Source organism: Lissotriton vulgaris, chromosome 12, assembly GCF_964263255.1.
Source record: "Lissotriton vulgaris chromosome 12, aLisVul1.2, whole genome shotgun sequence".
Classification (NCBI taxonomy): Eukaryota; Metazoa; Chordata; class Amphibia; order Caudata; family Salamandridae; genus Lissotriton; species Lissotriton vulgaris.
This window is the reverse complement of record NC_141700.1, coordinates 87,034,487-87,061,097: the sequence shown is the minus strand read 5'-3', so window position 1 is coordinate 87,061,097 and position 26,611 is coordinate 87,034,487. Positions and strand designations below refer to the sequence as shown.

The 26,611-nt window shown below is 46.2% G+C and overlaps 1 protein-coding gene across 1 annotated transcript in view; it reads left to right on the top strand.

The window, feature by feature from the left end:
• Positions 1-598: 598 nt before the first annotated feature.
• LOC147673425 (uncharacterized) overlaps positions 599-26,611 on the top strand; it is a 40,916-nt gene continuing 14,903 nt past the window's right edge. Inside the window, exons 1-2 of the mRNA XM_086947265.1 lie at positions 599-843; positions 26,474-26,558. Coding sequence (XP_086803391.1) covers positions 820-843; positions 26,474-26,558 — 109 coding nt within the window. The 5' untranslated portion in view covers positions 599-819. The remainder of the gene's footprint in view (positions 844-26,473; positions 26,559-26,611) is intronic.

Below are 26,611 nucleotides of genomic sequence, written 5' to 3'. Positions count from 1 at the left end.
ACACACAGAGGAAAAAAAATGTGATGGAACATTGCTCTGAAGTCCTTGTGTAATGATCCTGGTTTGATTGTAAAGCACTCTGACACCTTCGGTTAAAGTTCATGCTATATAAAAATGCATAAATAAATAAATTCACGTTAATGGGATGACCCTCTTAAATCTGACTTCACTTACTTTTTTGCGTCAGGAGATGAACAGGCATGATAACTTTCAATACGATAATATCATTAAATGGTAGTGGGCGCTCATTACCGTTTCACTGATGTGGACACCATTATTTTTAACAACTTTGTTGTCAGCCTGTTAGAAATGTTGAACTAGGAAAGTACGACCATCCTACTGTGAAAGTGGTTTGTTTCTGTATTTTTGTAATTAAATATTTACAGCATAGCAATATGAGGTATTTGTTTAGAGCAAAGCTAGCCAAAAGGCAACAGAGCTGTGGCTTTAGCAGCAAAATATTAATATTTTCATCGAGTATTGTTGTCTAAAGCATTGGGGCCTTCCTTCCAATATTTCATGCATATTGTTTTCCATGTGTCCCTGATGCAAGATGGCGGCGTGCTCTGGTGCTATTGGCTGGCAGTCCTTCTTCTGTGTCGATGGTGCTCTGCCTGCATCCAGTAACCTGAACTGGAAGAAATCCCGCTCCTTTCCTGTGTTCCTGAGCACTGACCCCCCCCCCCCCCGCCTGACCCGTGCTCCAGGCGCGGGACAAAGAGGGTGGTCTGTGGCGCTCTCCCCGCCCCCCAGAGCCCTCGAACAGGCAAACACCTGCTGCACCGCTCCCGCAGGGATTTGGAAACCAGGCAGCGGAATATGCCTAAGCAGGCGCCTGCCCAGGTATGACCACGCCCCCTTCCTCAGGTATTGAGGGAGGCAGTGAGGTGCACTGATTTATGTTGCAAGAAGTGTTTCCACATGTGGATGAGCTCGCCTCGTGCACCGCACTTTCCCCTTTGGTGGCTGGCACGCTTTGCCTGTTAATGCATTTTATTTATTTTATGACTCTGGTATTTATATTTACGCCGTTTCTATTAACCTCTTCATGTATAATCACGTGGTATAGCTAAAAAAAATTGGAGGACATTGGTAATAGTTATTTTTCAGTGATATTCGATCTATTTGCAGCCATTTCGGGGAAATATTAATTGTAAAATCTAATAGCATTTCTGCAGCGCGTTATGCTCCACACGTGGCGCTTGTAGTGTAAAAATCAGCATAAGATGTTCTGTCCAGCATCATGGGAGAGACTTCGGCTCAGCCAAACATTTATTTTCTGGTGTTCAGTGTACATCGTCTCTGTAAATTGTTGTGTCTTGTAAAGCGCACTCCTACCCGGAGGCCTCGTAGCGCTATAGACCGCTGGGGAACCCGTCCTGGCTTTCCCTGTGAGATAGTCCCTCCTGGGGGTCTCCAAGGTGAAACCAGGCATCCCCGGCGTTTGTGTGGGGCCGTTGTGGAGATGAGGCAAGCTAATGCCCAGAGTTGCCGAGTGTGATCCCTGGTCGGAGTAGGCACCGATGCGAGAATTATCAGTCCGCTGATCCTGGTCCAAGACCCTGCCGCGTCGGGAATCGAACCCTGGTCCCAGGCCGTTCTCTGCACTCGGGTCTGCCGCCTCTAACCAGTGAGCCACACCTCTCCTCTCTGATATTATACTACTTATGGGATCACCTGTCGGCTGCAGGTGGCCATTGAATACGTGAAACAGGTTCAAAAATACACTTAGCCATCATGTGTTTTACAGCCTTGACCCAATATAATGACAAATAAGCCCATTATTTTTAAATCTGTGTATATTCTCCATGATTCGTCAATTTTGTTGCTGTCCTCTAGTTGTTTGGCGTGCTAAACAGTGTACTTTTGGAACCTCTTCCTAATCCGACCCGAAGACCCCGCCGTTAACCTGCCTCTAATCTGTTTAGTCAGGGCATCCCATCCCTACATTTACCGGAAAGTCCCTTTTCCTGCCATTGGAGGATCTATAAAAACAGTTGTCAATGACAACAATTTTCACATGTGTGCTGCTGCCAGAGAAAACACCATAAATTATCTAGTTATCGAACACACTTTAATAACTTTACAGTTTCATGTTTGTGCCTCTGAAAGTTCAAGCATAGGCAGCTGGATAAATACACAAAATGATCACAGCTGTGTGGAGGGCAAGCATGTACTCCTGGCTCCCAACATGCAGGCAAAGCAACTTGTTCATTTGCAATTTTTTCTGTTTGTATCTCGTCCTTGTGTGACTCTACAACTTGTGTGACTTTATCACTTGTACATTTGCAAGTTTTTCGGTTTTTTTCTGTTTGTATCTTTTATGTAACTCATGTAATCCTAAATCCTTATGTATCGCAACTGGTTCTTATGTAAAGATTTGATTTTGATTTGATAAAAATTTATAACGCGCAAAACAATAACCCGCAGGTATCAAGGCGCCTAACAATAACATCAGAAAATTGAAACAAACATCCTTACACATAGGCTTGCAGGAAGAGGCGAGTTTTAAGGGCACTTCGGAATTTCTGAAGGGAAGGTAGAGACCTGAGATCCAAAGGAAGATCATTCCACCATTTGGGGGCCAGGGCGGAGAAGGCCCTGACACCCCACTTGGCTCTTCGAATGCGGGGGACTGTCAGGAGCAATTTCCCGGAGGAACGCAAGTTCCTTCCAGGAATGTAGTGGGAAATGATGGAACCAACTCCTGTGTCACTGTTTTTTGCAATGGCTCTATAGGTCATGCATAGAACCTTAAACCGTACTCGGTGTTCTACCGGTAGCCAGTGCAACGCTTTCCTGGCCGACGTGGCCGAGGAGCGTCTGGGAACATCCAGAACAAATCTGGCTGTGGCATTCTGAACTACCTGTAAGCGTTGCAGGAGGCTCCTGTTTAGCCCCGCATACAGCGCATTACAGTAGTCCAGACGTGAGCCAATGAGTGCGACAGCTATTTGCTTTCTGGACTGCAGGGAGAGGTATTTCCAAATCCTTCGTAGGGTGTGAATTAAGCCCTAGCAGGTGGAGATGGTTCTACTCACCTGCCTGCCCATATCCAGGCTCAGACCCCTTCAGGTAATGTTTGTGCTATATAAAATCGCATTAAATAAATAAATACAAATAAATAAATCTCCTGGTGATTCTCACAAAATCCTCTGACAACATCTGCACTGTCAAGCCAAACCATAAAAATAGATAGTGAAAAACTTGTACTTAACGACTCCTGATTGAAAAACTACTGCTTCTTAGATTTCGGTTCTAGGTCGCCCAAGAATAAGGATATTGCAATCAAATGGTGCGTGTAAATGGTAGGAGACTGGCTGGTGGCAAAGGTGACAAGGAGCTGGTGAGGCCTTGTAAGGCTTAATATCAGATGGTGTAATGTGGGATGTGGAGTATTGTGATGTCAAAGCCTTGCATCACAGACTTCCACATTCTGATTGGTAACTAAGTGACTGGGAGTTGAAGGAGGACTGGATGGTGAGCAGTTGTGCCTTGGGGCTGCTAATAAACTGCTGCGCACTATTATACGATTTTCTGGCATTACTACAGAGGAACTATTGAGAAGTGTTTTGGAAGATTAATTGCTCACGGTAGGCGGCAAAATTATGGCTAGAATTTAGCTTTTGAGTAACTAGTCTCTGATAAAAAAACAAAACTAAATGAGATGACACCAAATGAGTGGACAGGTGCATAGGAAGATGGCTGGTGTTTAATTTGTGCTGGTATTTATAGGTGATGGGAACAGGAGCCAAACTAACAGTGTTGTTTTTCTTAAATGAAATGTATTTGACTTCTTGTAGTGCCGTATTGAGACATTTAGTGCTCCGAATTGCTACCTCTTTTGAACGTGTCCCAGAGAACAACATTTGTGACCTTGTATCGTACCTTTAAGGCTTTTATTAATTTAATTATTTATTTGTGTATTTAGATTCACTCTATATTTATATACCATCTTAATATTTGGGTATGGTTGGGCGTGAGACTGTTTTTTTTTTTTAAATTGGGGGACATTTGGATATTTATTTGTTCAGCGTTATTCAATCTGTTTGCAGCCTTTTTGTAAATATATTAATTGTACCATGTAATAGCATTTATGTAGAACTTTATACCCCAAACGAGGCACCTAAATCAGCATAGGATGTACTGTTATCCATTACGGCAAACATATTCAAGTTCCGGGAGACTTCAGCTCTTCATTCAGATCATCCAAGCATTTCTTTTCTGGTGTAAACAGACTCTACTATTGTACTTCTGATGAGTCTCACCTGTCAGCTGCAGTTGGCCATTTAATACGTGAAACAGGTTCAATAATCCTTTAAGCTCTCAGGTGTTTTATAGCCTTTGCCCAATATATTACATATATGCCCAATTTTTACATCTGGCTAGATTCTCCAGGATTCGTCAACTTAATTTGCTCTCCTATAGATGTTGTGATTCTAAATATTGTACTTTTATTACCCCCGCCCCTCTAAACACACCACCCCCCAGTTAACTTGTCCTAATCTGCCTCACCAGGGGATTCCTTCCCTAAATGTATCCCTTAAGTCGCACTTCCTGTCATAGGAGGATCTATCCAGGCAGTCATTAATGCCTCATTGCAAGCCATGCAGGTCCAACGTTATCTTAACACAAGCATTTGCAATGCCAATAGGCCTGGTTTTAAAGGAATTATATAATGTGAAGCATTACATGTAGATCGCATGGGAATAGATATTTATTTCTTTGGCAGCAAATAACTGTAGAATAATATTGGTGTAGGTTAAAAGGTAAGGTGCCAATTCCACTGTCAAGACAGACCTAAAACTCCATATATGTTAATCACTGCCCTCCCACCAGTGCTGCTGCCAGAAAAAAACACCATCAATTATCTAGTTATCTAAGACACTGTAATAGCATAACTGCTTCATGTGTGTACCCCTGAAAGTTCAAGCTCAGGCAGCTGGAAATTTGAACAAAATGTTTAAAGACGTGCGTTGTGCAAGCACGTTTTTTTGTGGAAGAATACAACTTCTGTCCAATCAAAACATGTACTCCTGGCTCTCATTGTGGGGGTGGAGACAAAGCTCCTCTTCTGGTGATTCTCACATAATTGGCTGGTGACAGTTACGCTGTCAACCCACGCCATAAAAATGTATAGTCACCCCTTATGTGAAAAATGCGAACTTGGTGACTCAGAATTGAAAACTAACACCTCTAAGGTTTTAGTTTCTAGCTCGCTCAAGAAAGAGGCTATTACAGTCAAATGATGTGGGTAAATGGTAGACTATGGAGACTGGCTGGTGCCAAGGTGTGGTGAGGTCTTGTAGGGCTTGAGAGTAGATTGTGTGTTAAAGGGTGTGGTGTATTGTGATGTTAAAGCCTTACATCACAGACTTCCACATTCTGATTAGTAACTAAGTGACTGGGAGTTGGAGGAGGACTGGATGGTGAGCAGGTGAGCCTTGGGGCTGCTCATAAACTGCTACGCTGTACTATACAATTTGCCGGCATTACTACAGGGGGTCTTTTAGGAAGTGTATTGGAAGATTAGTTGCTTAAGGTAGGCAGCAAAACTATGGATAGTTTTTAGGTCTCGCGCCTGCGATTGCAGGGGCGGAAGCCCCTGCTGTCGCAGAGCGATTCTATTGCAATCGTTTCAGTCCTTTCAGCTTTCAAGGACTACCCAGAGGAGACAAGAGACTGTCACGCGCACGCAGCCTGCCGGAATTGGATCAGGTCGCGCGCGTGAACACGCGCTCAGATTCCGGCAGGCTGTTCACAACACATGCACACGCAGGCAGGCACACACAACACACAGACAGACGGACGCACGCACACACCCACAGACGTGCACACATCCCCCCCCCCCCAACCCCACTCACCGGGCTCTGCGTGTTCCGTGTCCCTGTCTTTGCGTCAGCCAGTGGGTCAGTCTCGAGCTCCCTCCGCAGCGCTGGTCTTCACCCGGGCCCCCTCCTGGGACCCGGGACTTCAGATGCCGCACTCCGCTTTGGGGCTCGGAGCGCGCCTGCGCGGGCAGCCCCCGCCCTCTCACCCTGAGCCCGGGCTGCTTTTGGTTTCGCTGTCTTCCGTGTTGCTGGTTGGAAACTGTTGCTTGTTTCCGAAGCTTCCCACATCGCTCGAGCTGAAGCTGGCTGGTAATGGATTTTTTCCTGTCCTTTGACTGCCTATCCACAGTAATAATATTTTTAAGAGCCTGTCTTTTGTGTGTTAATTGCCGTTTGCGTTCTTCACAGCAGCAGTCGGTGTGGCCTGGTAGAGAGGGGTTGTGTGAAAAGTGCGTTTCTGAACGGCGCTGGGCTTCCAAAGAGGAGGGTCTGGTTTGCACCATGTTGCGGGCTGGTGTGTTCGGAGTGAGTTATGTGTTGGTTGGTGTCCTGGGCAGAAATGTAACGTCACCCCAGTGGTCAGGTCGCAGTATATAAATTGCGCAGATCTGTACTGGCCATGCACGGCGAATCTCGTGCAACCTTGAGACTGAAGGAACTCTTCCCAGAGCAACACCCGCATTCGTGAATAACGCCCCCTGCCTTTATTGCCCACTTACTGGTGCGTGAGGGGCATCTGTCCGCTGGCAGCACTCCGGTACACTGCCTGCACGGAGAGAGCATCTTGTGGCACACCTGGGACGGGAGAGATGGTACAGGGCTCACAGGCTTGTGGTGGAGAAGCCTCTCCTCTTCCCATTCCCACTAAAAGAACCCTGTTCTCTGCAGCACTCTGCACCGCGCTGCAGGAACCCACTTCTGCAGGACTCCTGTGTTCACACCAGGAACCCTCTCCTCCATCACAGAGATGCAGGAACATTTTCCTCCACCTCCCAGGCGCAAGGACCTTCCCCCACCACCCCTCAGCTGCAAACGCCCTCACCTCGACCTCTCAGCTGCAGGAACCCTCTCATCGACCTCCCAGGCGCAAGGACCCTCTCCTCCACCTCCCAGGCGCAGGGACAACTCACCTCCCAGGCACATCGACCCTCTCTCCACCCGACATGGGAACAGGGACACTCTCCTCCACCTCCCTTTATAACTCGTGTGACCTGTAGCACCATTCCAAACTTTCTATTATGCCTAATGCTCGGCGAGCTACACTTTTAACCAGTGCTGGGTTTCTACTTCCGTGGGCGGAAAGAAGCATTGGCAAGAGGCAGACTGTCTTGAAAGAGAGGCGGAGAAGGGGCAAAGTCAGCCACCGTCCGATGGCAGAACACCGAGGGGCATATTCAGAAAGGCATATCTATACTACTATTATAAAGAGAGAACACAAACCTTTGAGCCAGGTAAACTACAAAAGTAATGCACCAATCACTACACCCAATACACCATTTGAAAGGGGAGATATAGCAGAAGGACATAGGCTATTCATGTCTACACCATATACATTAAAAAAGCAAAAACGCCAAAAGTGTCAAAGTAGTCCCTTAGGGGCGTGGTTGTGTGTAAGAACCTGGCCGTGGGCGTCTCAAACAACAAATGTGGGCGTTTACAGGGCCATGCCTTCACAACACACTTACATTGCACACATAGACCGGAAATGCGCTTTCACAGAATTTATATGCAGACCGAAAGAGCAAATGCACACTTACATTGCACACATACACCGGAAATGCACTTTCACGGAATTTATAACGCATAATATGCAGACCGAGAGAGGAAATGCACTTTCACTAAATTTATAACAAACAGTTGCAAATCCCAAAACATACATCGGAAATGCACTTTCAATCTATTTATGTATACACAGACAGCGCGGAATGACAAATGTAGTAAAAGACACACATTCCTTGCAGTTACCCAGACGCCTTCGTCCCATTACATTAAAAATCGGGCGTGCCTTTCATCCACGAAGACTCTACAATTGCAAAGTGCAAATTCTCCCTCGCTTCCCCCTAATTGTTTTTCACACGTCTTCATTATTTTACGTTTCATTCTCTTACATATCCATCCTTTCTTTCCCTCCCACGGCCAGTATTTCCACTTGGATGCATTTTATTTGTTTTGTTTTTACAATCTAAGATATTGGCTGGGAACAGAGATCGGTTTCCTTGAACTCTCACTAGCTTATGGCGAGGTGCCAGTAAACAAATGAACATAAGAACAGTGATTGCAGTTGTGCGTCAAGGAGCTTTACCAGATATATTTGGCAGTTTCAGAGCATTTTGTGTGTTTAAGGGACACAGGCTCAATCAGACAGCGGATAAGTCAGAAACCTTTACTTGCAAGGCACACTCTGGAAAGGCAAAACGTGCTTTGATCTCACCTCTTGCCGGAGCCTATAGATAAAACGTAGTTTCTGTATAGCCCGAATACACTCTCCCACTAAACCTCACTATCCTCTGTATGGACATCATTGCTATTTGTATTGATGTTGTGTAATGCCTCAATTGAGACTTCGTGCAGTATGTGTTTAGTATCGTTCCGGGAACCCCTGTGACATTATATAATGTTATATATCTGCTAATCCGGGGTGATTACGTACATGTGGAAGACTCAATTCGGGGGGTAGCGCCCGCATAAAGGACACCGCGCTTAGTGTTAAAGTTAGAAAAAAGCGTTAGACCCTTAAATTGTATGTTTTTACTTTTCTTTATTTCTTTAATGTGCGTGGACCGGCTCACTTTTTTTTTTATTCATCTTTTCGCAGCGTCCACTTCAGGAACACCGTGCTCTGTTGGTTTGTTTTTCTTTTCACTTTAACACTGAGCCCAACGCCCGGATAAAGGACACCGCCTTCAGTGTTTAACTTAGAAAGAAAAAAAACAAGCAAAAACTGAGGCTCGGGATTAACCTAACGAGCCAAATGGGGGAAAAGTGGACTTCACTGGAGCCAGATGCCCAGCCCCGGTCAGGGACCGGGAGGGATCCGGCTATCCACGCTGAGTAGGAGCACAGGCGGCCAGGACTCCCGCTGGCCCCTTCAGGAGGTGCTGCGCTCGGGAGTGGCCACGCTGCATGTTGCAGTGCCCGTTAAAGAACAGCCACTTAATGCCTATTGCCTCAATTACATACCCTAATTGCATTAGCCCGAGTACATTTTTAGCCAACTCAATGACTAAGTGAGGCGCGGCCTCATTGTTTAATGGGTAGAACATTACGAGGAAGAAACGCACTGTGAGACAGTGTTAGATACGGATGAACACGTGCCCTGCAGGGGCAGACCTGGGAGCATGCAGTCACCCGTTCAGCATGTTGCCTCCACTGGTCCTACACTGTATGTGCTACCCGCCATTGCGATGTCTCGCTGCGCATTAGGCGTTCAGTGGCCGCGCTGCACAAGGACAGCATCCACATATAACCCCGCCGTGGTCTGGAGTCTGCATGCGGATATCAAGGCTGTCCACCGGTGCATCTGCACACTGTCTCTGCGAGACAATTTACGAATAAAAAAAAAGTAGTCCAGTGGAAGTAGCGCCGGCCAAGACGTGCGTGATGACATCGGGAGCGCAGGGAGGAGCGGCGTTCAGGAGCAAGAGGAAGAGTGCCCAACATGAGCGCGGGGAGGAGCTGCGGACAGGCGGGGAGGAGCGGCGAGCGGACAAGCGGTGAGGAGCGGCGAGAAGCGGAGGAGAAGAGGAAGAGCAGTGGAGCGGTAAACTCAGCAGCGCGGGGAGGAGCGGCGGATGAGGTAAGTGCGTACCAAGGGACCGGCGGGGGCCATGAACACTGAGTGCTCAAAAAGCATTTTCCTCAAAGTCGGGACGTCGGGGGAAACAAAGCGTGGGCAGAAGCGGCCAGGACCTACGACGGGCGGGGGCCATGAACACTGAGTGCTCAGAAAGCCTTTTCCACAAAGTCAGGACATCGGGGGAAACAAAGCGTGGGCAGAAGTGGCCAGGACCTACGACGGGCGGGGGCCATGAACACTGAGTGCTCAGAAAGCCTTTTCCACAAAGTCGGGACGTCGGGGAAAACAAAGCATGGGCAGAAGCGGACAGGACCAACAAAACGGCCGCTCTGCTGCGCCTCTCCTGCTGCGATGCTGCCCCCAGCCCCTTCTGCCCCGGGCAACGCCGGGACGGGCTGCTAGTTGGAATATATGAAGCAGCGCTCCTGTAGTAGTCTTTTACGTACTTACTTTTACATGCCATTGTGAACTGGCTCCAAAAGATTTCAAAAATGAATAATGGTACACACTTGGTGCACATAAAAAGCTCTACACTCTGTGTGTGCACTTTCACTAATATGGAATTGGGCGTTTGGGGCCGTTTCACAAAAGTGCAATAGCATGTGAAAGAGCATTCGTGCATTACTACTTCCTGGCCTCATAAATGCCTTTGTAAACAGACCTCTCTATCTTGTAGTATGTGCCTCCCAACAGCCTACACCGAAAATCAATTGGTGCTGGGGTGCGTGCAGGGCAGCTGGGGCCTCTCAAAGTATAAAGTCCACTCTGTCGAGCAACTGTTGGATGAAAAGTCCCATGCACAACCAGAAAGAAGCATCTCTTATTAGCGCTCCAAAAGTTAACGTTAAAAATCTTTATTCATGCCATTTTCACTTCATTCTTTTTCTTGAAATTATCAATATCAGGATTTCCGTCCTTTTACAGCATTCTTTATATTTACCAATAATTTCAGCTCTAGCTTCTCCCCAGACTCTTGACAGGCATCCCTTCCACAGAAGTTTAAGTGAGTTATGCATTAAACTGAGGCAACGCCCTCCACAGACTTTTAAATCACTCATATTAAACAAGCATTTGCAATGCAATATGTCTCGCGTTTAAGCAAGTTTAAGCCATTGGCTTCGTAAATGACAATGCCTTTTATGTTTTAAAACCAAAACATAAATAAAAAGCATTGTCATTTACAATGCCAATAGCATAAACTACTGTAAATACGAGACCTAACCAGTCCATCCATCCATCCCCCACTCCATCCATCCATCCCCTCCAATACATCCATCCATCCCCTCCAATCCATCAATCCATCCATCCCCACTCCATCACTATCATCTTTATACACCAATACAGACTTTGCTAAAAATGTAATGCAACACATTGTCATATACAATGCCAATAACTCAAACTTTAATGCTGCGAGACCTATTGCATTGCAAATGCTTGTTGGCTTTTGTAACTAATTACTGCATTCTGGGGGGTGAACTTTCCCCAGTCATTCATAAACTGTAACAACAATCTCAAGGTCCTTCCATTAGTTCACTGTACCCTATTCATTCATAATAGTTTACTGTTGTTCATATATCTAGGTTTTACCACTGTCTCCGGATGGCATTAGCATAGAGAAGGCAGAATAATTATGCATTTAACATGATAGTGTTTATTCAGGCCATATGACGTTTATTATTCCTATAGTCTGATTTGCTATCGCAATTATGCTTTTGCTCACACCATCATGATTCTGTAGTTCTGTTAATTTCATATGCGAAATTAATGTATAAAAACGGTCTATTTTAGGAGTGAGCCCGATAATTCTCCTATTCTACTAAGAAAGCAGACCGTATCTCTATTGATTTTTCTGCCCTTTGAGACTGATTATTTTTGAATTTGCACTTCCCGGCTATGCATTATTTACTAAGAGCCTTCATGGCATTAAATCTGTACAGTCTTATTTTTTAATTATGTACTAAAACATTTAAAATATTCCTCTAATTTAGAGCTCAGTTATTGAATGGGTGCTTTTATTAATTGTCTATTTTGCTGTTATTTGTTGTGTTGGCCGCTGCTTTACCTCGGGGACACATTGCCTCATGAAAATGAGGTTTAACACCGTCTCCGATTAATCAAACTGTGGCCATTCTGTTGAGAAACACTTTGAGGTGTCAAAATTGGTGGATTCCCACAAAGTGAAGGGATTTGAAAGAAAGATGCACGATGAGGAATCAAGACAAGGCAGCCTTGGTAACCAGCAGTTGTGCCGGTAGAGGGCTTTGGGCAACTGAACTTATTAATATATATATATATATCTATATATATATCTACCGCTCAGTCTTCAGCGATGGGTACCGACGGAGAGAGTTGGGCCTCTATTTCCCGAGCGGTTGCCGGGTGAGGTGAGGTCTTCACCCACACAAAGCTGGGAAGAAGATTATCTTTCTGTCTTCAGTGGACACTTGGGGCTCCAGGTTCCGGGCAGATAGATGACCCTTTCAAGTACACTGCACGTTATCTATTTAATTTAAATTTGACTTTGTTACTTTTGTACTTATCACCGGCTGTTGCAGTAGCTTATTACTTATAAGGTCCTGAAGAAAGCTGGAGTATCTTTCCATCAAGCTGAAACTAGTTGACCACTCTGCACAGCGCCACAGTGTAGTTTTACTCCTTAACTACCAGGCGTGATTTTAATCTTGACACCTACACCATCCTTTATGAACTACACTTGAGTCTAGGTAGTCAATTTTAGTGAGCACCACAATTAGAGCACTGCACCCATCTAGTACCACTCTTTGAGCAACACTGTGGCCAATATGTCGCTATCCTCATCCGCACCATCACATGACGGTCAGGGCGACAAATGGAGCGACCACTTACTCCGATATGATGTAATTCCGCCACGAGGGTGGTCTGATGGGAATTTCATAGCCCAGTGTGACTCAATACACCCTTTCACACACGTACCTGTATAATCCCAGTTACCGCCTATGGCAGCACACCACCATGGACCTGGTCTTCTCTATTTTGTTGTTAATACATATATTATAACAGGTGAGCGCCAGGGGGAAAGGTACTACTAATCCGGCAACAGCTCCGCAACTGACTACATATAGAATCTCCCCAATAGAATACACCATAAGTTCTAGACTCAAGATAATTAAAGGAATACTTACACACTAAGCAATACAACACATCCCCCCCCCATAACAACAAAAGAAAAGTGTATACATTCAAAATATAAGATAAATACAACTTAACCTAACTAATTACACAATAAAAAAAACATAAAGGCAAAATTACATTACAAATCCTTTCAACCATCCAGGCAAAACTTTTGTTCTTTTGCAGGGCAAAGGCAAAACATCTGCATCATTAGTATGAATGTGATGCTGATCTTCACTACACCCAACCCTTCCTCCTTTATCATTAGAAAGAATGTTGGAATCCGAATCAGATTGAGAAGAAACAATCTGTCTACTACCACCACAATCACTAGCCAACTGAGTATTGTGCCAAGTTCATCAGAAATTTTGCATCAAAGGTTTACAATATTGGTTCTCTTTTGAAGAAACATGTGAAGTTTGAATGGACCGGGTTATGTGAAGAAGAATTTAAAGTAATCAAGACAGATTTGCAGAAAGTTTGTGCTTTGGCAAGTTTTGATAGCAATGCAGACTGCATTTTGACTACTGATGCGAGCAATAGTGGCCTAGGTGCGGTGTTGTCGCAAAAAGGTGTGGATGGTAAAGAAAGCATCATTTTGTTTGCGTCAAGAGCCCTTTCTCCTGCTGAGAGTAGCTACCCCATTATAGAGAGAGAAGGATTAGCATGTGCATGGGCTTTGGAGCACTTTCGTGCGTTTGTTTGGGGTAAACCAGTGACTATTCGCACTGATCATAGGCCATTAGTTAGGATTCTATCTAGTGACGGTATTGCCGGTGCATCGGCTAGGATGGCAAGGTTGTCTATGCGGATGAAAGAGTACATTTACAAAATGGTTTATTTGCCAGGGAAGGAAAATGTAATTTCTGATTGCCTATCTAGGTTACCACCTCCTCTTGAGGAGTGTGTTGATGACCCGTGGAATGATTTTTGTGTGGCATTTGTACATGATTCTGGCATTCTTGCTATTAGTAAGAATGAGTGGATGGAAGAACAGAATAAGGATCCTATTTTAAAGGATGTTTGTGAATATATTTGTAAAGGATGGCCAAAGAAGTGTTGTATTAAAGATGGTTTAACGCCTTCAGCGCTGATGACAAAGCCAGCTCGTCATGGGCGTTACCTGCGCTACGCGCATGACGAGCTGGCTTTGTCACGTAACGCGCGATTTTCAAATTTTCAGCGCGCAGCGGGAAAACCGCTAGCGCGCCTGCGGTTAAATGCCTTTTGGTTCGTATGGAATTATCATGTGAAAAGGATGTATTGTTCAGAGGCGAGAGGGTGATTCCACCAGTGACGTTGAGGAAGAGAATTTTACTGTTATGTCATGAAGGTCACTTTGGGATTGTGAGGACAAAGTCTATTGTGAAAGGAATGTTTTGGTGGCCGGGTGTGGATGGAATGGTGGAGGACTTTGTAAGGAAATGCACTATTTGCAATTCAGCTGACAAAAATGAAATAAATAAAAAAATCTTCTAGGATCCCACCCTCGTCGCCAATCTTGTAGTAACGAGGTCGGGTCATTATAGTAGATTACCTCAGTATTTATTAGGTAATACATATATTATAACAGGTGAGCGCCAGGGGGAAAAGTACTACTAATCCGGCAACAGCTCCACAACTGACTACATATAGAATCTCCCCAATAGAATATACCATAAGTTCTAGACTCGAGATAATTAAAGGAATACTTACACACTAAGCAATACAACAGGGAGCGAGAGTGAATTGAATGAAGGTGAATATAGTGTTGAAGGAGGTCTTGGATGTTGAGAATACATTTCCAAAGTAGTCGGCCATGAGCAGAGCATGCCAAATATGTGAACATTTGGAGAAATTATTTGAAATTTGAAGCAAGAAAACAAGGTAACTGCAATAAAAACCAAAGATCATGCAAAAACAGTTGAATTTCAAAAACATTATTTTAGACTGTATTTTCCAACCCTTCACAGTCTTCCTGTGTTCCTCTAGGGGTATGATGTGCTTTTCTTTCATACCATGGTATCGATAATTATTTTCGCAGAGCGTGACTTGGAAAGTAACAGAGCTAGTTCTCGAACCTAGTAAGGACTACTGGTTAAAAACGTATCTCCTACTTCAAGTAGCCAGTGACATTTGAGAGATCTTTAAATTGAGGTTCTGATTTCTCCAATTTTAGTATTCGATATCTAGGTGAAAATACGTACATATTTTTCAGTGGTTACTTTTCAAATAATTCTGCCCACATTGCACCAAATCACAAAAGGATTTAAAGTTTGAATAAGCCCTTCCTTCCCTTCTAAAACGTTTGAGGAAAAATCTATTTAAAAAAAATAAGAAAACACTTTTATGATGCTTCTTTTCCCCATCAATTATGACCCACTCCACCCCCACTATAACACAACTACACAAATGTATCCATACAGTTCCTCTTTAAAAGTTACATGCAAATTAGTGAATGGGCCAAAGTAAATAAGCGTCAAAGAATGGGTTTCTTATGAACTAAGCAACTCTGAGATTTCTATTGACCGGTTATTGCTTCTTGGAATATATAATTTGCCTGAAAAACCCCAGAAAAGGCCCAGTTTAAGGACGGACACAATTCAAAACAAAAAGAAAATTGAAGTTCTGCATTTATGGCAAACTGATCATCTCTAATGCCGTAGTTTTCTATTCTTGACATACTCCTCAAATCTCACACACAACCTCACATTGGAAATTAAAAATTATATTATCACAAATTGGGTATCGCAAAGGACATTATGTAGAGGTTCTGTATCGCTGGCCGCCAGTGGGCACTCTCAAAGATGATTCATAAAAACAGACTGCATTAGAGGGCTTAAAATAAAGATTTGTGTGTTCAGGCCCAGCGTATACAGTAGACAGACTTGCGATGGGCAATAACTCTCTCTTGAGGTTTCTTTATAGCCGCTCCAACACTGAGCATCTACCCCCAGCATGTAAAACTGTCATACAACTTTGTCACCACAAAGTGAAACAGATGGGTTAGGAGGGGTGCCTTACTCTGACAACCCCTCTGTGGCATGGAACATATCTACATCCATGTCCCAGGGATGGTTGCTCGGTTGGGAACTGCCCTGAAGAGACTAAAGGACTAGGGGTGAACACAAAGATTGGATCCTTAATCAGTGATTTCAAAGAGGGTTTTATTGAGATGTAGGTCTTCCTCTGCATAACAAACAGGGCTTTATCCTTGCCCTTAGGTGGGGGAAGGGGGGCTACAGTCCTGGATCAATGTGTGTAGTCGTGCCCTTGAAGGACCGCTGGGTCCGTATAGAGGATACCAGTTCAGGTAAAGGGGTGAGCTGGGTACTTCCGGTGTCGTACTCTGATATTCCCGCTGACTCTGAGGAGGACCTTTGGCTATACTGGTCTCCGGTCGGGTCGACCCTCTGTGGCTGTAGGTGTTGTCTTCCTCTTCGGGCGAAGGGACCACAATACCCAGAAAGCAAAAAAAAGGAGAAGGTAACGGTTACTGGGATGACCAGTATAATTATCGTAGGGGCCGGGGAGTGCAGGAAACCAAGTGCCGGTGAGGGTTTTCCCAATTTAGCGCAGTGCTCTCGGTGCTCGTGAAGGGAGGGGTACAGGGGATAATGTTTACACTATATACAGCGGCTTTACTCGGTAGGGAGACTTCTCCGTCCCACCCACCCCGCAACTCGGCCCCGTACCTTGTTAAGCCGCGCTCCTCCCTCGGGAACGTGGCGGGGCGATGCACAGAGACGTTGGCCTCATGGCTTGATGTTATCAGCTGGGCTCGTCTGCTCCTCGTCTTCTTCCTCCGGATACTCCCTCGCGTGGATTCTTCTCCTCAGCACACCGTCTTCGTCCTCCAGGGAAACGCCGTCCGTCGTTGTAGAAACACTTCCGCCTTTTGACGTCCCACCGCTGTAGAGGGGCGGGGCTGCACCTTCCTCGTCGTTCCACTTAAAGGAGCCAGGTCCCGACTCTGATGCTGTCCTGCATCCGTCCTGTTCCTCCCTCCACGAGTCATCAGGCAGCTGTGGGGACAACGGGCATGGTGAGAGGGGAGCGGCGGACCACCACTCCGGGGCGTTGCTCTGCATGGGTTCTCCTAGTCCAAGTGCCCCGTCACAATCCAGTTGCTGCACTCCCAGGTTTCCGGGTATGGGATCTCATTGTCATCTCAACTTTAGGTGACATAATGCATGGGTCGACACTCAAATGCATCCAACAGTTGCAAATGGAATATAGTCTCTGTCGTACACAATTCTATAGATATCTCCAGCTAAGACGCGCGTTGATCCCCCTTGATCCACTCGCTGGAAAGCTTGCCGCAATTCCACCCTCTTGAGGGACACCTACTAATGGGGGACCTGGGTGCCCACAAAATCCGGCAAATTTGTCAGACTCTGATTATTCACAAGCAAACTACACACCATGCCACACGTGCCGCTTAGGAACCGGATATCCCGGACCTCACCGACCACGACTGGACTGAGGCCGTAGCTAGTCCCTGGGGGGGCCACCATTGGCATGCAATACCGCCTCATTCAATTTAAATATCTCCACAGAGCGTACTATACACGCTGCCGCCTATGGCGGATGGGTGTCATTCCGTCTCCTAACATTTGGAGATGTGGTGATGCTGTGGGGACCTTCTTAAACACAGTATGGAGCAGCGGGGCACTGCAGCTGTTCTGGCATAAGATTTCATCCTGTCTAGAGCAAGTCCTGTGCTGGAAGTTGGCACTTGAACCCAAGGTATTCCTTTTACACAGCAAAGAAGGGGTTGGGGGGGGGAATCCTAAGCAAAACATATTATTTCTGGGCCTCACATTGGCTAAGTGGGACATTGCCCAGTCTTGGGAGGGGACGTCCCCGCCACCAGTAAGTAGGTGGTAGAGGGCATGGTGGCAGAAGTGGCCATGTATCGGGCGCGAAGCTGCCCGCAAAAACACTGGAAGGGAAGATATGGTCTCGATGGGCGATATACCGTGGGATTGAGCTGCCCCCCCATACCCCAGGCCATCCCAGAACTCTCCATAGTCAGGCAACATCCACTGTGCTGCGACAGATTATCACCAGGTGGGGCATCCTGGCCGCAAGCGCACGCATAATAGATACCTCGTGCATGGGGTAGCACTGTGTAGTTTGTGCCAAGTTTTTGGTTAGTCTGTATGTTCACAGGCTGTATTGTTGTTTGGATATTTGGGTACTACTCTCCAAAGTACTGTATTCTAAATATATGCAACCGGCGATTGCTGCAGTGCACCACAAAAACTCAATAAAGTTTGTTTAAAAAAAAAATAAAGTGTTGTTCACCAGAAGTTAAAAGTAGCCACAGAGATTAAACTTTTGTTTTACCAGAGGTCATAGGACCGAGGTGCTTTCTCATGTGTCATGCCTAGCTCTACTGATATCACTGTCCTAGCGCTAAAAGACCCAGCCAGCTGATCTTGCAAATTAATTCAAAACGCCAGGCCACTCAACACTGCGCCATGATGCAACAAATGACTAAGTCTCTCAACCTTTAACCTAATCTGACCGGTGGACCTCATTGGGCAGTTGTTTCTACAGGAACTAAGATAATTATGTACTTTAACCATACAAATTTTGTTAATGCAATTCGGAAATTACTATTTAAAAGGTGAGGCTGAGAAGAAGGTTTTCAAATAACAAAGTTCTCCGTTAATAAGGTTATTAAAAGAGCAAATTACTCTAAGCCTCTTAAATTTCCTATTTAAGCTGAAGTAGCTCTTCCAACTGAGTGTGTACAACTCTAATGTCTGAGATGCCCAAAATATTAAAAAGTTGCCCACATGTTTTAAGCGTCAACGTTCCAAGACCAGTCGTGGTATTTATATACATCCACCAAATGCCACAATTAAAGTTTTTGGAAATAGTTATGACTAAGCCCTTCAAGTCAGAATATGTCTGTGTCTGAATTTATTGGCTTTAACCCAGACAATATAATATTCACGGAAACAATTATATAAAGGAGGGTCTAGGGGATGATATTTACCGACCAAATAATCTCAAACCCCCAATCGGATACATGAAAAACAGCAAAGGAGATTACTGGTCAAATGGTTCTACCTAATACAAATGCTCAGGAGGATGAAAGAGTCCGTCACAGATGATTTGAGTAACACCTGGCTATGGAATAAGTCCCATCAGCCCACCACTCTGGCGGAGCATCGTCATTGGGAGACGATGGAATGAGATCCTTGTTGTCAACCTGTCAGTAGAATTTCAGATATAATATTCACCTTTTCAAAACATAGCCTTACTTAAATCTATTTGGGAAAAGGATACCTATTTATCAGTAAGCATCTCCTCAGCAGCCCTCCTTTACTAGTTATTACTTTCCCATCATTCTTGTCATTGTCAGCTTATGTTATTCTACGTTAATGTCAGTTAAAGGTACAGAATTGGACTGGAATGGTACTCTGAGACCAAAGTCCAATTTTAGAATCAGATGCCAATTCCCAACAGGATAATTTCTGTTTGAGCAAGTAGCTGGTGGTTTTCATCCCTGATACTAAAGTTTGAGCTGTGATGTGGGAAGACATCGCTTCAAAGCTCCTTTTCTTTGCACATGGTAGTCGCGTACAGCACTCTTATGCCCTCTCAAATGAAGCATGCAAAAAGCTCAGAACTGTGCACAAATTGAGCGAAACTCTGATTGAGTACAAACACAAATTGCACCTGAATTACAATTGCGAAAGCACTTAGAATGACCTTGAATAGTCATTTGGTATAGTCTATATCCGATTAAATGGATGCATTAACTGCCCCTGAGGGCAGTAAGGTAGAGAAACATCAACTTCATAGTTTTAGATTATAAAATATAGTTCTTATCTACTTGTAGTGAAAATGAAGCAGAATAAATACTCTTTGTCCAAGTTTAGCAAAGACCCCGTAATGTCTCATAAGTGGCATTAAAAATTCCACGGTGTATATATTGGTTCAGAACACACTGCAGTGTTCATAAGGCCTGGAGGATAAGCGCGATGAAGATGAGCATAGAATGACAACAGGAGGGGCGTGGCTTGGAGCCGAGGATGGCAGCCCCCTAAATTGTGGGCTCCGCAGCTGAGCCCCTATAAATCCTGATAAACCCGAGATCCAGACTTCCCACCCCGACCAGAGGAAAGGGGAAGGGTTTGTGCTCCTGTTGACAGCAATTTGGGACCGGGACCAGCCCTAATATCCTGGTGTTGTCCGTCGGAAAGCTAGCCGGTGCCGCGATTGGAACAGATCAAGATGGCGGCCATGGCCTAGAAACGAAACTAGAACCATTGCAGATCGGCGAAGCAGCTGAAACTGATGGAAGTCCCTGAGCGCAGGGGAATTGAGTGGCACTGATACCCGGACACCTAGAAAACGGCTACTATAGCTCGAAAAGAGGTGCGGGACTTCTGAAGAATAGAAGCTCAAAGCTGACTTGCGGTTTCACTACGTAGCGCCGGAGACCTGTGGGACGCTGCGACCGGAATTACTGCAGACGTCCCACGAGAAGTACAGCTATCAGGAAAGCCTGATCCGGTGAGTAAAGGAGCTGGCGATCCTCCCTGGTGCGGGGCACACACAGCGGGCCGGAGGGGCGAGAGAGCCCCCGTCCACCGGTGTTGGACCATGGGCAAGCCAAAAGGGAAAAAAGACGGAGCTCAACAACTAGCAGACGCTGAATCATTGGGTCGAGAGGAACAGGATGAACATGAGCAGCTAGACGACCCCCAGTTACAGCGTCAGCTGGATAAAATCCTGGCAGCGATAGCGGACTCCCGGGCGGCACTGCAGCAGGACATAGCGCAGGTGGCCACGGGATTGGGCCTACTACGCGCTGATCATGGCAAGTTGGCGGACAGTCAAGACGGTGGAGGGAGCGATCCACACCATTGAACCTCTGCAGAAAGACCTCAAGGCCACAATGACGAATGTTCTAGATCGCATAGGAGCACTAGAGAAGCGGGCCGAGGATGCTGAAGGATGTAATTGTCGAAACAACATCCAAGTAGTGGGCCTGCCGGAAAAAAGCGGAAGGGACAGACATGCTGCAATACCTCGAGAACTGGCTCAGAAGTGTGGTAGCGCCCGAAGGCCTCTCTACTTTCTACACTCTAGAACAAGCGCATAGAATCCCGGCCTGACCACCCCAGCAGGGCCGACCTCCGAGACCGGTGGTGGCAAGGCTGTTGCATTTCCGTGAAAGAGACTTGTTGCTGCAGAAAGCACGGACAAATGGTCCCTACTACATGGGGAACAGTAAAGTTAACTTGTTTCCTGACTACACGTACGAAACACGACGTCGATCCTCCTTCCTAGCCGTCAAGAGGGAGCTGCGAACTGAGGGCCTCCAATAGTCCCTGCAGTTTCCGGCTAAGCTGAGGGTAATTGTTGACTGAAAAACATATTTTCATGAAACCCCTGATGAGGCCTGTGCTTGGCTGGAGTTATACAGAGCTGGGAAGGAGGACACCGACCATAGAACGCAGCGGATTGCAGGTCAATTGCCTCAGAGAAAATCGAGGAGACTTCAAAACAGACTGCGGAGGCCCTCGCTACAACAAACGGAAGCGGAACGTCAAGATGTGCACGAGGTAGCATCGGCCTTATTGGGGGCACATGAAGGAACATCACTGGGAGAGTCGGACTCCGAGAAGGACGGCGATCGCACCAATACTGAACATTCGGAGGTAGACCGTGTGCATTTGCCGAAGGTTACACTGTCAACAGCAGAAGGCATGTTGGATGGGAACTAAAATGGCTGCTGGACTGTGTTGATGACATCACCGCTGACAAACTGGACTTCTTATAGTAGGTTCCACCCAGGGACTATGATTCGGGGGAGGAGGGATCGCTATAGTTCTTATTTCTCTGGGGCTCGGCTGGTACCGAGAAGTACACGGACACTGGGCAGCGGCCCGTTGGCGCCTGGTCCCCCTCATTGCCCTTATGGCGTGCCCTCAGTGACAGCTGATGGGTTTAGGAATGTGTTACAATTGTTATTGGTTTGGATGGGAGCTAGCGGCGCGTCACTAGGTCCTGTTCTGGGGGGAGGGGCGGGTGGGGTAGCGGGGGACACAGTTGGGGGAGGATGTTGACCGGTGTCGAAGCAAATGTATGGTCCGAGAAGCAGATGTTACTTGTGGGGAATGGGAGATACCGCTGATTTACGTTGTATTACTTGGAACGTGAGGGGCCTACATACTATGACACGTCGCCACAAGATTCATGCGTATCTGGTTCGCAGAGGGGTCCACATAGCATTACTCCAAGAAACCCATTTGACTAAAGAGGTGGGCGTGGCATTACAAAGAAGGTAGAGGGGGCAGGTATATAATACCACTTATTCAACGTTTGCATGAGGGGCTCTAATCTGGATACGTGCTGGGGTCCCTTTCCAACTCACGCGGCAGACAATAGACCCTTCGGGCAGATTTGTGGCCATAGAGAGAAGACTTAGGGGCAGGGATGTAGCGTTCTGTAGCCTTTATGCACCTAATGTAGATCAACTATGTTTTCTGACACAACTTTCTGGCATGCTGGCGTCCTATCTTGCGAGCTCCTTGCTAATTGGTGGAGATTTCAACTCCATAACGGATATATCGCTGGATAGGTCGCACCCCCCATTAGCTGACTCACCGATACACAGACTGACTAAAGGTAGACAGGACTGGCAGAATAGGTGGAATCTGGTGGATGCCTGGCGTATGCATCACCCACTAGACCGGGATTATTCTTATTATTCCGGGATGCACGACCTTCATGTCCGATTAGATGCGGTGCTATGTTCCCCAACGGTGCTGCACAGTGTAGTACGAACTGAATACTTGGCCAGAACGATCTCCGACCATAATCCACTGTTATTCACCATGCACTGGATGAACGGGATATCGACTATCCCCACTTGGAGGCTCCGCCCTGAGACACTGGAAGATTTTCCAGAGAGAAGTGAGCGAGGGGATCACACAATATTTTGCAAAGAATACTGGCTCTGCCTCCACAAAGGCGATCGAGGGAGATGCTTTTAAGGTGGTGATCAGGGGCATGTGCATAGGGAAACACGCGGGAGTGCGGAAGGTGCTCCTCCAGGACCTAGAGCGAGCCGAGACTAAATTGCGTAAGACAGAGTTGGCGCGACCTACTCAGCCTGAGCTTCGGGAGGAGATCAAGGCAGCGAAGGAAGAGGATGCTGTAGGAATAGAAAGGTTACGCTGCTATGACTATAAACCCTATACTACAAGAGCTCATGTGGAGGGAGACAGGGCGGGGACGCTGCTAGCCTGGCTGGCCAACCCGACCAAGAGGGGCTCCCCTGTTTTGGCTCTGGTAGATGATGACGGGGAGTGGGTGTTCACCTAGAATGGGATCCTGCAGCCTTTTCTGCGCTACTATGAAGAGCTCTACAAGAGTTCACTAGTGGCGAGAGACCTGGAAATTGGCTCCTTTTTGGAGGGACTTTCATTGCCAGAACTGGATCTGGAACAGGCGACATGCCTTGGTCAAGATATTGAGTTAAACGAAATTAGAAGTGCTATTAAACGCATGGCTAGAAATAAAACGCCGGGAGTGGACGGGTTGCCTTTAGAGTTCTACTCCCAATGTATAGATATACTGGCACAAAGACTCCTAGAAGTTTATAGAGAGGCAAAGGAGCTGGGCAGGTTGCCTGCTTCGGTGCGAGAGGCCTTAGTGATTCCCCTCTTAAAACCAGGGAGGGAGGAGACAGACCCGGCCTCCTACTGTCCTTTGTCGATGCTGACAACCGACTATAAGATACTGAGCAGTATATTGGCGACCCGACTGCTGCAACATATGACCACACTGGTCCATGAAGATCTGGTTGGTTCATCCCAACGAGGAACACATCCACGAACATCAGGAGATTAGTGAGGTTGCTTGAAGAAGACCAGCCGGAGGCCCCACGGCCAATGGTGTTATCGGTGGACATTGAGAAGGCTTTTGACAGCCTGGAGTGGCTTTATTTATAAATCACGATGGGGCGTTTTGGCCACGGGCCGGCTTTATCAGCTGGACGAAAGTACTCTACACATCGGCTGTAGCTAGAGTGCGCGTTGGATCGCTGATCTCCAAACAGTACCCAGTGAATCGAGGCACGAGACAGGGATGCTCGTTGTCCCCTTTGCTGTTCGCATTGGCGGTGGAGCCGTTGGCGGTGAAAGTTAGATTGGGAAGCCACTCTGATGGGCTATGGTGTAGAGGAAGTCGGCAGTACATTTCCTTGTATGCTGATGACCTACTGATGTTCCTCGATAATGCAGGTGGGGCGCTGATGAGAGCTGGATATTTGCTTTCGGATTTTGGCGTTGTATCAGGGTTGAAGGTGAACTGGTCGAAAACGTGCCTGTTCCCGTTAAGACAGGGAGAACCTCAGCCGATTACTGAAAGAGAGGTGAGGTGGGAGCCCACCTGTCTGAAATACCTGGGAGTGCATATGTATCATACGGCAGCCGATATGCTAGAAGGTAATGTGGGACGTGGCTTGAGGGCATTGAAGAGTAGCATGGCCTTTTGGGCCACACTGCCTCTGTCGGTGACGGGGCGAATAGCACTGTTAAAAATGATAGCGCTCCCCGACTTCTGTACTTCTTCAGGACTCTCCCGGTGTGGATCCCGTGTTCAATGTTTAAACTGTTGAAGTCACTCATAGTGAGTTTCTTGTGGGGGATGAGCAGCCGCCGGGTAGCATTGGCGACGCTTATTAGACCCAAAACTGAGGGAGGACTAGCGGTCCCGGATTTTGAGCTGTATTACCTGGCTGCCCAATTCCAAGTTCTAACGCAGGTAGTGGCGAAAGAATTTAGGGGTCTGGATCAGCAGCGAGGCAGGGGCATTCCACGCCATGTACTGTCCTACATAGTGCTGCTGCAGAAACTGGATGTTAACGGTCTGTTTATGGAGGAGAAAACACTGAGACTATGCTGGAATCACTTGCAGCGTAAGGCGGGAGTGTGACATCCATATGCAGCTGAGATCCCTCCAGGAATGATAACAGCGTTCCCGCATGGCGGCGACTGGACTCCTCTACTGGAATGGGAAGATGCAGGAATCCAAATAATAGGGGACCTGTATGAAGATGGGGCCTTGTTGCCCTTTCAGACATTGCAGGAGAAATTCGACCTGCCGAGGGGGGGATTCCTATTGCACGCAGCGCTAACTAGGGCACTCCAGTTACACTGGCGGGAGGGGCTAGCGGAACCTAAGACGACCATGGCATGCCAATATACCATGATGGCGGCTGGGACTTTCAAAGCGGTCACGAGCCTTTACTCTAGGATGCTCACTGAGGGATTAGCTCTCTTGGAGGTGTTGAGAGAAAAATGGGAAGTTGACATAGGAAGGCCCATTCCTGCCCCGGCATGGTCTCAGATCATGCGCAGAGCCTGGAAGAGCACGAGAAACGCGAGGTTCCAGCTAGTACATTTTTATATTCTTCATAGAGCCTATTTGACACTAAAGAAAATTCTGAAATATTTTCAGGCGCAGGAAGCGGCGTGTTCTCGCTGTACGAGAACAGGTGTTGACCTACTGCATATGCTTTGGTCTTGCCCTGAAATGGGGGACTATTGGAAGGAGGTAGGAGAGATACTGAACACCATTACGGAGCGACAGCTAACCTTTGATATAGCCACTGGTATACTGCATTGGTTTCCCCACACATCGAAAAACAAAATCACAAGTAAATTTATAGATATGGGACTATTACTAGCGAAACGAGAAATAACAAGACGATGGAAAGCGACGGTGGGTCCTAGCAGTGTGAAATGGTGGACTGAATTTGTGAAGTGGGCGACAAATGAGAGCACGCTTAGATACCAACTGGCCCGACGATTAAACACAGATAGGGCATTGGAGATGGCGGCGGCTTGGGAAACATTAGTACAAGCACTGCAGGACTACCAGATAGAAGAAGACAGTGAGGTGATTGTAGAATTGGCGGGTACCCCGAACTAGGACAGGTATTACCAGAAGCTGCATAAGAAGTGACTCCTGTTCCCACACAACTGTATAGATCCGTGAGATAGCACACACTGGCAACATGGGGGGAGGGGAGGGGTCGCAACACAAGTTAGGGGGATGTTGGGATGGTAAAAGAATTGAGAACTGTTTATTGTCACTAGGGTTTCCACCACAATGTGGAGATTGCATTTTCTTCTATTATTTTTCTCCTACTGTATAAAAGATAGTGGGATTACATCCTGGAACGGGGACTGAACTGACTAGATAACTGAAGGATTGAATGTAACATGTATGATGTTTGTATAAAACCCAATAAACTACGTTTAAAAAAAATAGAATGACAGTGTGATCTGTTTGGAACCATGGACAGTTTTCGTCATGTTTGACCATCACATATCAGATAAGCATCAGCGCCGTCGCTAATGAAATACCTTATTATTTCACTCTCTTTGAGATTTAAGCAGTTTGCCTTTCTTTCATTGTAAATATGAATAATACTGGTTAGTATATTGAAATCTAAATATTACTATACAAAATACACGATTTATGTAAAAAATCTTGATGCTGAAAGTAGTCTGTTTAATTTCCTTTTATACTATTTGTTTATTCATTATTTATAAATTAAAAAAATCAGTGTATATTTTTTCTGTGTCTCCACATTCTGCGTCAGTACCTTTTAGTGCCTCTCTGTGCGATCTCTTTTCCAATCAATAGAAAATAATATTTAATAATAACATTTCAGAGGTTGGCGGAAGTGGAGGAGAATGCCGGAAAACTATCCCTCTTTGAGGAATATCAGAAGGTGTTCAAGAGGAATATGACTGGAGGTGAGCGGGATCGTAGGGAAATGTATTCACTTTCAGTTGCTTGCTGAGCTGGG